General features: G+C 43.9%; 2 protein-coding genes across 2 annotated transcripts in view; both read left to right on the forward strand.

Annotated features, from left to right (window-relative positions):
• The window catches only part of astn1 (astrotactin 1), a gene marked incomplete at both ends in the record, with an annotated part of 727,677 nt that overhangs the window by 581,193 nt on the left and 133,246 nt on the right, over nucleotides 1-13,238 (forward strand). The window lies entirely within an intron of this gene.
• The window catches only part of LOC308092744 (uncharacterized protein), a gene marked incomplete at its 5' end in the record, with an annotated part of 21,996 nt that continues 20,256 nt past the window's right edge, over nucleotides 11,499-13,238 (forward strand). The window contains one exon of the mRNA XM_080438845.1: nucleotides 11,499-11,766. Within this exon, the coding sequence (XP_080294971.1) occupies nucleotides 11,499-11,766 (268 nt within the window). The remainder of the gene's footprint in view (nucleotides 11,767-13,238) is intronic.

Below are 13,238 nucleotides of genomic sequence, written 5' to 3' on the forward strand. Positions count from 1 at the left end.
TCATGACATGAAATGCAGCTCAAAGTGCTTTACAGAGCAAGGATACAATTACAAACCTTAAGGTGGAGGATCCCCTCCAAGGGCTACGGCCGCACAGCTGTGCTGATAGAAGATACAGTCTACATCTGGTGAGGATACTGTGGAGAGGAGTACGACAATGCGCTTTATGCATTTGATGTCGACGCCCACAAATGGTTTAAACCCAGGGTTTCTGGGACGGTTCCAGAAGGAAGGGTCTACCACTCAGCTTGTGTTTTGGAGAAGGTCATGTTTATCAATGGAGGATCCACCAAGCTGCCTGCATGGACTAATGACATGTACAAGTTGGACACCAGCACAATGGTCTGGTCTTTAATTAACACCAGAGGAACTCAACCTCTTGCTTCATCACGTCACTCTGCCACCATCATTGGGACAAAGATGTTTGTATTTGGGGGCTGGGGGTACCAGAGGGGCCACTACAACATCATCAGAGTGTTTGACACAGAGACCGACTGCTGGCTGAACACGCCTTCTGCACAGCTTCTTCCTGAAAGACGCAGGAGTCATTCAGCCTTTGCCTACAATGGAAAGCTGTACATATTTGGTGGCATCAACGATAACCAGACCTTCAATGATCTGTGGAGATTCAGTCCAGAGACCTTCTCCTGGAAGAAGGTTGAGCCCAAGGGAAGAGGACCGTCTAAGATGTATGGTGTGTGCTGTTGCATGATGGGAGCTCGTGTCATCCTCTTTAGAGGATCCAAACAAAGTATAAAGTCTAAAGTCTACAAACCCGATGACCTGATCATCTTAGACTTAAGTCCTAGTCTTAAGACACTATGTAAACTAGCAGTCATTCAGTACGATGTAGAGAAGTCTGAACTCCCTCACAACATCAGGTGGGAACTGGCCGCCATGACAACCAACCTAGTGTTGTGACCCAGTGGTGGAAAATGTACCAAGTTTTTTTTACTCAAGTAAAAGTATCGATACTGCAATACAGAAATACTCTGTTACAAGTAAAAGTCTGGAATTCAAAATGTACTTGTTGCGTTGTGAGGCGTTGTGAGCTTGAAGGTCGGCTATTTTCAAAATATTTATCTGTGGAACCGAGTTAAAGTAAATGAATGCTTCAACTCCACTGCTTGTCAGGGTGGGGGGTCTAAAAAGAACTAACGTCAGGAAAATAATAATTTGATGTGGTTGGTGCGGATCTAGAAATAGCATGGTATAATTCATGCGGTTGGATGGTGGGTGGATAATGAACATGAATACGCAGATTTGGGTGACGATAAACCCCATCCGCGCATTTCTAGCTCAGAGGAAAATATTGTTATTTTACTCCACTACAATTATTTGAAAACATTAGTTTCTAGTTACTTTGTAGATATATATGATTATAAAACATACATGTAAGGCTCCAATTCTAAGATATGCAGGTCATCATCATCACCCTCTTTGGAGGGCTCCAAATCTAAGGTATACAGGTCATCATCATCATCCTCTTTGGGGGATCCTCCAAAGAGGATGATAGGACCTCCCACCATGCAACAGCACAACCCAGTTCTCCCACTCGGCGGGTCATTCCCCTCGGTGTCAACCCTCCTCCAGGAGGAGGTCTCTGGATTGAATGTCCACAAATCGTTGAAGAACAACTAAGTATCACCCCAGGTCTCGCCAGGTCTCGCCACCAAATATGTACAGCTCTTCATTGTAGGCAAAGGCCGAATGGTCCACACGTCCATCTTCAAGTACAGTAATTTCGTTCCAGCAGTTGGTCTCTGTGTCAAACTCTCTGAGGTCGCTGTAACAGCTTCCTTCGTAACAGTCCTCGCTCCTTGGGTAGCCCCCGAATACAAATATCTTTGTCCCTATGATGGTGGCACAGTAGTTTAATATAGCCGTTGGTTGATCGCCTCGGGTTTCAATTAAAGTCCACTCCATTTCGTCAGTGTCCAACGTGTACATTAGTCCGTGAGCCAGGACCCCAAATATGGGGACATCAGTACCATCTGGGGGGAATAATTCTCATAGTGATTTTTGGGTAGGTATACACCCCTAGAGCTAGGAAAAATGTGATAGCCTTGCATCGGTGGTAGCTATCTGTGTGTTATCACTCCTTTTATAACCACAAGCCAAAACACAGTTTTCAAAATCCGAATGAAGCATTCTACTTCAAACTGATGGTTCTCTCTTATTATTGACCCTCTCTCTCTGAAAAATGGTTGGGATAAAGCTCAGACTATATATTGTTCAGAAAGGTTGTTAAAATTAGCATTTTTCTATTACAGGCAGTGACAACATAGTGACTATATGTGACATAAGATGTACTTCGGTTTTAATGAAAGATGGAACACAAAGGGTTCCTTTGTAAATTACCTAAAGATTTAAAATATGTGTAGAATCCATTCCTGTTTTTTTTTTATATCAGGTCAATCATGTCAAAGGTCAGGTCAAGGTTAAATTTGACCTCTGGGAGAACAACAAATGGAAACAACTTGATGAACTTTCATTCAATTTGTTTTGTGAAAAGTGTCATTAACATGTCACAAGAACTGGTATTCATAATAACCTGAATGTAAAATTATATAATCTAATGGCAAATATGTATATTTTGCAACTACATCTGTATTCTCCAACCCACATCCTGTTCTACCTCATCCTTACAAGTATCCTCCTTATTGACATCACTCCTCATCTGTAGCATGAACATATCATCAGTAACCATCTTCACCAGAGCAGTTACAGTACATCAGTGATGTACTTCTCACTCTCTGTGCCCTAAATTGATATTGCACCATGTCACATAGCTCTGACGGTGGTGGGTCACCCTTAGCAATGACAGGAACAGGAATATCCTGGATCTCACATCCAAATTGTGTGACATCAAACGACTTGTCAGGTGGAGCTTGGTGGTCTGCCACTTTCCACAACATCACTTGTAAATGAGCCCACATGTGGTGCAACAGGTTGGTCGGTGTTGGAGGAAGGGCCATTGACTTGTGGCAACCACCTCACCCAGCACATCAGGGTAGCCTGGGAAGTTCCCCTGCCAGCAAAGTGTTGTGTGCTCTGATCTTGCCTTTGCCATACATATAAGACTGTCCCATCACAATGCTCCATCTGTACTTTACACTGTAGGTCCACCTGATACACCCCAATACACCAACAGGACAAGAACATCAGTTAAATCACTGAGCATGTGTATCACACCCTTTCCAGAGATGGCTGCATCAGGGATATAGGAAATCATGGTGATGTCTGCCTCATCATGACTAAATGCAGTATCTATCGTCAGCACTGAAGGTGTACAACTTGCTCAACGGCTTCTGCTTAATGTTCTTACTCTTCATGATGACATCTCATGTGGGTGATCATTCTGTGTGTGAGGATACACCCCAATATTTTATGACCAAGACACACCAGTGCTTCAACTCTCCCTCTACTGTTTCTGCACATTTTGGGGAAGGCTTCAGTCCACTCCACTCACATGCATCATGACAGCATCTTTCCTGATTATTATGGCAGTCTGCTCCCCAGACTGGTGAGCAGAGACAGTGATCCAGATTCCATCATGGTGCTGACAGACAAGGTCTAGCTTAGCCTCTATGGCATGGAGCACATAATAATAATAATAATAATACCTGGGATTTATATAGCGCTTTTCTGAATACTCAAAGACGCTTTACATGTTGAACTAAGTAGAGCAAAATAAAAACAAAACAAAAACAAAACAACTTTAATAAGAGAATCTAGAGAATAAAAAGTTAAAAAGTTAAAAGGCTGCAGAGGGCCAGGGAATAAAACAAAAGTTGAATGGCAGTTGAAAAGGTGGTAGGAGATCAGGCTAGGTGGGAAAAGCAGTTCTGAAGAGGTGGGTTTTGAGGGAGGTTTTGAACACGGCAAGGGTGGGGGCGGTTTTGATGTGAGGTGGGAGTGGGTTCCAGAGGGTGGGTGCTGCAACGGAAAATGCCCTATCACCCCAGGTGTGCTTGGTTTTTTTGGTGGGGAATTTGAGGAGGTTGGCATCGCTGGATCTGAGGGAACGGGTGGGGACGTGGTTGTGAAGGAGGTCGGAGATGTATTGGGGTGCCTGGTGGTTGAGGGCTTTGTAGGTGATGATGAGGATTTTGAAGTTTATCCTGTGTTTGACCGGGAGCCAGTGGAGGTCACGGAGGACTGGTGTGATGTGGTCTCTGGAGCGGGTGTGAGTGAGCAGGCGGGCGGCTGAGTTCTGTACATATTGAAGTTTATTGAGGGTTTTGGCGGTGATACCGTGGAGGATGCTGTTGCAGTAGTCTATCAGGGATGAGATGAAGGCATGAATGAGGGTTTCGGCAGCGGAAGATGTCAGGGAGGGACGGAGACGGGCAATGTTCCGGAGGTGAAAAAAGGCTATTTTGGTGATGTAATGAGGGAGCCGTCGATGTTGAGTGAGAAGTGCATCTTCGGCAGGCACTGGGTTAGATATCAAGCACACTGCACATGGCCAGCACGGAAGAAGTGCTTCAGTCATGTGCTTCATGAGAGAAAAGGTAAAATTAATGTCAATGTGTCTCCCTGCACATTCAAACTGGTGGATGTGAAGTGTAGGAAGAAGTTGTCTACCCACTGTCAGCCAGTAGGATGGAAATGCGCAGTGTCCAGGTAGGCTACTGCTGTATCTGTTCAAATGTATTTGGCCAAGTTGAGAGAAACCACTTCAAGAGTGCTGCTGACTCAGGACTGACCACTGAACTTTCCTGTCATGTTCTGCAACCACATGCATTTCCACTTCCAGTGCTGAACCTTGCATCAGTTTTGCAATGCAGCTGAAGAATGACTGTATAACATGCATCCCACCGGGATGCACAATTACATTGCTTTTCTGGCTGATTCCATACCTGCAAGGTGTCAACAAACGGCTCCATGTCAATTGTAAGGTGAATAGGGCCTACTGTACATGTCAACCAGTGACCATATCTGCTGCCTGCTTGGACACCTGGTTGGCCGATAAGGTGCGAGAGAGACCTTAATCTGACCTTTAGCACATAGGCCAAAGACTGACCAGCAAGTGAAAATATAACAGTAGAAATAGATTCTAGAAATAGATGAACGCCCCCCTGCCCCAGGTCCCCATATGAATCACATAGTTCACAGATTCCCTCACACAACTGCAATATTTTGTTGTTTTTAACATAATTTAGTACAATGGAACATCACCATGGGATGGACACCATCTTTAATTTGGCAATAAATAATTAACTGATGGTAATTTCACTGATTCAGCCATATTTCTTGAACCCTAAAACCTAGTTTTAGACACCAAAACCACCTTTCTAGGTTGAACAGTATCATAAAGCCATTTAAGCTCATGGCAGTCATATTGGACGCCATCTTGAAAATGATGGCTTTACGAGAAATATAATTTCTTAGATTTTTTTGTATGTTCTTAAGCATGCCTAGATGTACCAGAACCAATTGAAAAACCTTTTGTATATTTTTTGGGGGGGTTAATAGTATGTTTTCATAGATTGACCCATGTCATTTTCGCCTAGTGTTATAAAATAAAATGCATGATAGCACCCATAAAGCTACCATTGGTGCAAGGCTATCACATATTTTCTAACTCTAGACATGCATACCTTGACAAAAATCACTATGAGCATTATTCCCCTCAGATGGTACTGACCAACCCCCCTGGCTCACGGACTACATCATAACGTGTGGAATCCATTCCTCGTTATATTCACCTTCTATTCACCTTCTACATGATCTTCATTAACCTCCTCCCATATTCCACAGATATACATGACCTTCTTCAGGGCATAGGCAAAATGACACCTCAGCAACTTTAGCTCACACCCAGAAGCGGTAAGCTTCTCCCAACTGTGAGTTTGGACTTCAAATTTCCACAGCCGATCATCGTGACCAGAGTATGGTGTACCCCCCCACAGGTAGATGGTGTTTTCTATGAGCACAGCCGTGTGGCGGATGCGCTTAGAGGGAACCGTGTTGTCGTTCTCTTCTTGGGGCAATGTCTCACGTGAAGCTTGGCTTCACGTGATGTCATATTATGCCCTAATATGGCGTGACCAAACGTTGTAAAGCTCCGAAAGTGACAGAAACAGTGATGTCCATATGGGCATACAAGGGTCACAGACAGACAAAGGGGTACAACTGCTACTCTGAGAAGTATGACGGGTACAAGGAGGGGTGCAGCCACTCAGCCGACAGAGATAAGGAGATATAGCAAACATGTAGCTATGTGTATTATTTAGTGGTGGAAAAAGTACTCAAATGTTTTACTTAAGTAAAAGTATCAATACTGCAATGTAGAAGTACTCTGTTACAAATAAAAGTCTGGAATTATGAATTTACTTGAGTGAAAGTAGGAAAGTATTGGTACCAAAATAAACGTAAAGTACAAAAGTAAAAGTACTCATTATGCAGAATGTCCCATTTCACAAGATTTCAAATGTATAAAAATCATTTGAAAATAGCCGATCTACAAGCTCACAATGCGACGCATTGAGGGCTTGTAGATCGGCTATTTTCAAATGGCCGAAATGTATATGGGCTGAAATGGTTAATTTATGTTTTGTAATAATAATCAAAATCTACAAAGTAACTAGTAACTAAAGTTTTCAAATAATTGTAGTGGAGTAAAAGTATAATATTTTACTCTGAGATGTAGTGGAGTAGAAGTAAAAGTACTGAAAATTGGAAATACTCCAGTAAAGTAAAAACACCTTAACATTGTACCTAAGTAAAGTAAATGTACTTACTTTCCACCACTGTTCAGATGAATGGGAAAATGTCTTATGTTGATACCAGACTAAAATGCTTTTCTACTTGTGGAAGGCAAAGTAAATGTATTCTCTCCTGTAAATGCTCTATGTACCGACTTAAAAACTGAACCTTAGACACATTTCCATCAGTGACTTACTGTATCTACACTTAAAGTGGAGACAGCGCAGAGTCCAGAAATATTATGGGTGAAACAGCCCCTCTAAGCACTCATTGTTTAAGTCGGTCGACTAGCCTAATGTACAGAGTCACGCAGTGAACATCATTAAATAACGCTGAGATAAATCAAGCCACTGTGTTACAAAGCAAACTTCTTTAAATAGCAAGGGACCCAATTAAGACATTCTGCCTCAAACCGTTGAAGCCAGGCTCATTAAAAACACCCTTGTCATGGGAAGAGGCCGGTCCATGACAGACCTACAGTACTACACTGTGCTGTATGACAGACCTACAGTACTACACTGTGCTGTATGACAGACCTACAGTACTACACTGTGCTGTGTGACAGACCTACAGTACTACACTGTGCTGTACAGACCTACAGTACTACACTGTGCTGTATGACAGACCTACAGTACTACACTGTGCTGTATGACAGACCTACAGTACTACACTGTGCTGTATGACAGACCTACAGTACTACACTGTGCTGTATGACAGACCTACAGTACTACACTGTGCTGTATGACAGACCTACAGTACTACACTGTGCTGTATGACAGACCTACAGTACTACACTGTGCTGTACAGACCTACAGTACTACACTGTGCTGTACAGACCTACAGTACTACACTGTGCTGTACAGACCTACAGTACTACACTGTGCTGTACAGACCTACAGTACTACACTGTGCTGTGTGACAGACCTACAGTACTACACTGTTCTGTATGACAGACCTACAGTACTACACTGTGCTGTACAGACCTACAGTACTACACTGTGCTGTGTGACAGACCTACAGTACTACACTGTGCTGTGTGACAGACCTACAGTACTACACTGTGCTGTATGACAGACCTACAGTACTACACTGTGCTGTACAGACCTACAGTACTACACTGTGCTGTGTGACAGACCTACAGTACTACACTGTTCTGTATGACAGACCTACAGTACTACACTGTGCTGTACAGACCTACAGTACTACACTGTGTTGTGTGACAGACCTACAGTACTACACTGTGCTGTATGACAGACCTACAGTACTACACTGTGCTGTACAGACCTACAGTACTACACTGTGCTGTATGACAGACCTACAGTACTACACTGTGCTGTACAGACCTACAGTACTACACTGTGCTGTATGACAGACCTACAGTACTACACTGTGCTGTGTGACAGACCTACAGTACTACACTGTGCTGTATGACAGACCTACAGTACTACACTGTGCTGTACAGACCTACAGTACTACACTGTGCTGTGTGACAGACCTACAGTACTACACTGTGCTGTATGACAGACCTACAGTACTACACTGTGCTGTACAGACCTACAGTACTACACTGTGCTGTATGACAGACCTACAGTACTACACTGTGCTGTATGACAGACCTACAGTACTACACTGTGCTGTACAGACCTACAGTACTACACTGTGCTGTACAGACCTACAGTACTACACTGTGCTGTGTGACAGACCTACAGTACTACACTGTTCTGTATGACAGACCTACAGTACTACACTGTGCTGTACAGACCTACAGTACTACACTGTGCTGTGTGACAGACCTACAGTACTACACTGTGCTGTATGACAGACCTACAGTACTACACTGTGCTGTGTGACAGACCTACAGTACTACACTGTGCTGTATGACAGACCTACAGTACTACACTGTGCTGTACAGACCTACAGTACTACACTGTGCTGTATGACAGACCTACAGTACTACACTGTGCTGTACAGACCTACAGTACTACACTGTGCTGTGTGACAGACCTACAGTACTACACTGTTCTGTATGACAGACCTACAGTACTACACTGTGCTGTACAGACCTACAGTACTACACTGTGTTGTGTGACAGACCTACAGTACTACACTGTGCTGTATGACAGACCTACAGTACTACACTGTGCTGTGTGACAGACCTACAGTACTACACTGTTCTGTATGACAGACCTACAGTACTACACTGTGCTGTACAGACCTACAGTACTACACTGTGTTGTGTGACAGACCTACAGTACTACACTGTGCTGTATGACAGACCTACAGTACTACACTGTGCTGTACAGACCTACAGTACTACACTGTGCTGTATGACAGACCTACAGTACTACACTGTGCTGTACAGACCTACAGTACTACACTGTGCTGTATGACAGACCTACAGTACTACACTGTGCTGTGTGACAGACCTACAGTACTACACTGTGCTGTGTGACAGACCTACAGTACTACACTGTGTTGTGTGACAGACCTACAGTACTACACTGTGCTGTGTGACAGACCTACAGTACTACACTGTGCTGTATGACGGACCTACAGTACTACACTGTGCTGTGTGACAGACCTACAGTACTACACTGTGCTGTGTGACAGACCTACAGTACTACACTGTGCTGTATGACAGACCTACAGTACTACACTGTGCTGTACGGCCCGTTTTGGGACGGCCCGTTTTGGGACCCAAGCACCGAGTCTTTTAACCTCCCAGTATTGACCACTGACCCTGTGGTTCACAATCTGTCTAGCGGTTGGTGTTGTTTGACTAAAGGGATAGTTCACCCCCAAAATGACTTTTTTTCCAAATCCGGTAGGAGACACAAAGAGTCTCCTTTGTGTCTGCTACCGGAACCGCTGCCTACCGGTCCGCTGGTCATCTGATTATTGGCCTAGAAATTAAAAATCCATGAATTCAAGTCTCCATGAAAAATGAAATGAAAATCCATGTAATTTTTTGGGGTGAACTATCCCTTTAAATTAGTCTTTAGACCCTCACAATTGGTTACAGCTCTGATGCACGGACACAGTGTAAACAGAGAGGCGCGTGTGTGTGTGTGTGTGTGTGTGTGTGTGTGTGTGTTTGCGTGCCGTGTACGTGTGTGTGCATGCGTGTCTCGTGTTTATCGATCCGTTCTGCCTGCTGTAACGTGGCTATAGGTACCACAGCCTCTGCATGTTAAACATGTGTAAATATAATGTGTGCGTGTTTGTGCATTCACTCTACAGCCACGTTTTCTAACACGACGACGTGTCCCTCTGAGCCTTAAGCTGCCGGTGCGCTGATACAGTATACAGACGTCTGCATTCAGCTGGTCTCACTATATAACATACGCCACGGTTTAACAAAGAGCTATAGAGATCCAGGACCAGTGAATTTATCACACGGAGCAGAAGTGCTGATGTGGGATCAGTTTTATCCCCTTGACCAAACTCCTTATGAGCTAGAAATGAAAACCAGGCAGAGGCAACACCAGCAGTTTTGGATCCTAACGTAGGAATAATAACATGAATATAACTTTTGAGCCAACGTTTCCCAACCATTAAGTCAATTGTGTTCTGGTCTGGGTCAATGGAACTAACATAGTATACTCCTATTCCTATTTATCGGTATGTCATGATAAAAAGGTTGTAAATAAAAAAGTACCGTGACCTTTTTTTGTGCTTTGTACCCCCTTCTTCACCCCAATTTAGTCATTATGACAATTGATTCCTCCCCACCCGTAGTTTTAGTCATATTTTAGTCACCTGAAATGTTTACTTTTAATCTCGTTTTAGTCGAGTAGATACAGTATCATAGGATTTTAGTCGGCTAAAGCTACAGTTGATTTAGTCGACTAAAATCGAGTTTTGCCGGGCCGTGATGCATGCTGAAAATAGCCGATCTACAAGCTGTGATGCGTTGTGAGCTTTTATATCAACTTTTTTGGTCTGTGACACTCGCGCGCTCCCATGATGACTTGTCTTAGTTTTAGGGATCTCCACTAGTCCCTGCCAAACATTTTATTCTAGTTCTTATTTGTTGACAACATTTTCTGTATATTTAGTCAGAGTTTTAGTCATCGTAGCTTACAGTAGGTGGCATGTCGGCGCCATGTCGCATGCCGCTTTTTGACCTGCCGCTCCTCCTGTAATATGCGGTGCGATGCGACGCGTTGTGAGCTTGTAGATATGCTATTTTCAAACATTTTAGTACTTTTACTTTTGGTACTTTAAGTACATTTTGATACCAATACTTTTTAAATTTTACTCAATTAAATTCCGGACTTTTACTTGTAACAGAGTACTTCTACATTGCAGTATTGATACTTTACTTAAGTAAAACATTTGAGTACTTTTTCCACCACTGAATAATACACATAAATACATGTTTGCTATATCTCCTTATCTCTGCCGGCTGAGTGGCTGCACCCCTCCTTGTACCCGTCATACCTCTCAGAGTAGCAGTTGTACCCCTCTGTCTGTCTGTGACCCTTTTATGCCCATATATGGACATCACTGTATCTGTCACTTTCAGAGCTTTACAACGTTCGTTCACGCCATATTAGGGCATCAGCTTCCCTGATTGGCCAAGCTTCACGTGATGTCATATTATACAAGTGGTCGTCCACCAAATTCTTCAAATCGTTCTGGTTGCAATAGAAGTTACAAGACGCTGATATCAAACTGGATTGCATGTGAGTTTCCCCGTAACTGTCAGGAAGAAAACATATTTTACAGAGCAAGATTCAACCAACCAATCACTTTGACCCACAGTGGTGCTGGTGAGCAAAATGTACCGCACGGAGTCCGTAGAAGGAGCACAGCCGAGGACGTTCTGTCATAAAGCCGTGGCGGTGGGGAACAAGTTCTATTCCTTTGGAGGGAAGGAGCAATATGGCGATGAGCTCTCGGGTCAGATTGAGGTTCACATCTTGCACACTGGTGAAGTCCCTCTCCGCTGGGAGACATTGCCCCAAGAAGAGAACGACAACACGGTTCCCTGTAAGCGCATCCGCCACACGGCTGTGCTCATAGAAAACACCATCTACCTGTGGGGGGGTACACCATACTCTGGTCGCGATGATCGGCTGTGGAAATTTGAAGTCCAAACTCACAGCTGGGAGAAGCTTAACGCTTCTGGGTGTGAGCTAAAGTTTCTGAGGTGTCATTTTGCCTGTGCCCTGAAGAATGCCAGTGGAGTAAAATAACAATATTTGCCTCTTAGATAGAGATGCGTGGATCGGGTTTATCGTCACCCAAATCCGCATATACATGTTCATTATCCACCCGCCATCCAACCAATAATTATACCATCCTATTTCTAGATCCGCACCAACCGCACCAAATTCATACAACGTGTCTCATTGCCACAGAAGACTTTCCGTAGATCTGTTGTCCCTCTGGTGACTTGTTTGTTTTTTTCCCTGCGCCTTAGATTCCATTTTAGGAGTAAAATATGTTTTTTGGTTAAACCCTATATATAGCGTATGAATTATTGCCTCCAGCAAACCTCCACCCCCTCCATTTTAAATGGAAAGTGATTGAGACAGCTCCTTGAACAAGAGCATCTCTCTCTCTCTCTCTCTCTCTCTCTCTCTCTCTCTCTCTCTCTCTCTCTCTCTCTCTCTCTCTCTGTCTCTGTCTCTGTCTCTGTCTCTCTCTCTGTCTCTTTCCCTGTCTCTCTCTCTCTCTCTCTCTCTCTCTCTCTCTCTCTCTCTCTCTCTCTCTCTCTCTCTCTCTCTCTCTCTCTCTCTCTGTCTCTGTCTCTGTCTCTCCCTCTCCTTCTCTCTCTCTCCCTCTCCCTCTCTCTCTATCTCTCTCTCTCTCTCTCTCTCTCTCTGCTGTGAACTTTACGCAAGTCTTCTCTGTCTGAGCCACAAGGGAGGCACACTCGATAATAAATTCAATATTTTTTGCCCCCCTGTTTCTTCTCATCTCTCTCCTTTTCTGTTTTGTTGTGCTGTGAGCGGATCTTCACAGAAATACCAACCTTGGTGGGTCGGGCAGTGCAAAAAAAGAAAGGAAAAAGTGTTCCGAAGCAAAATAAAAAGATGTTATTGAAGATTAGATATTTTTCCCCCCCCTGCTGTTGCCCCTTTCAAACAGTAAATTGATCGACAGTCACACACCGTCTCTGACACTCTCTCTATTTCTGTTTGACTCTGCCATGAACTGTACCCCGATTACTGGGTGTATGAGTGGTTTTCAGAGCACGCACGCACGCACGCACGCACGCACGCACGCACGCACGCACGCACGCACGCACGCACGCACGCACGCACGCACGCACGCACGCACTCAGTCAGTTTCAGATGCCTTATACTGTTTTTTTATGTTCAATTCCTTTGGGCCAAATGAGCCTTTTAGTTGGTCAGAGCCATGTTGAACCTGCTGTGAAGGTCAGCACACTCTGGCTGGTAGATGGAAGAAGTACCCCATTGTTACTTTACTTGAGTAAAAGTATCAATACCAGATTGTTAGAAACACTCTGTTACAAAGTAAAAGTCCGGTATTCAAATATCTACTTGAAT

This window comes from Gymnoscopelus braueri (genome assembly GCF_963280865.1).
Source record: "Gymnoscopelus braueri genome assembly, chromosome: 10".
Taxonomy (NCBI): Eukaryota; Metazoa; Chordata; class Actinopteri; order Myctophiformes; family Myctophidae; genus Gymnoscopelus; species Gymnoscopelus braueri.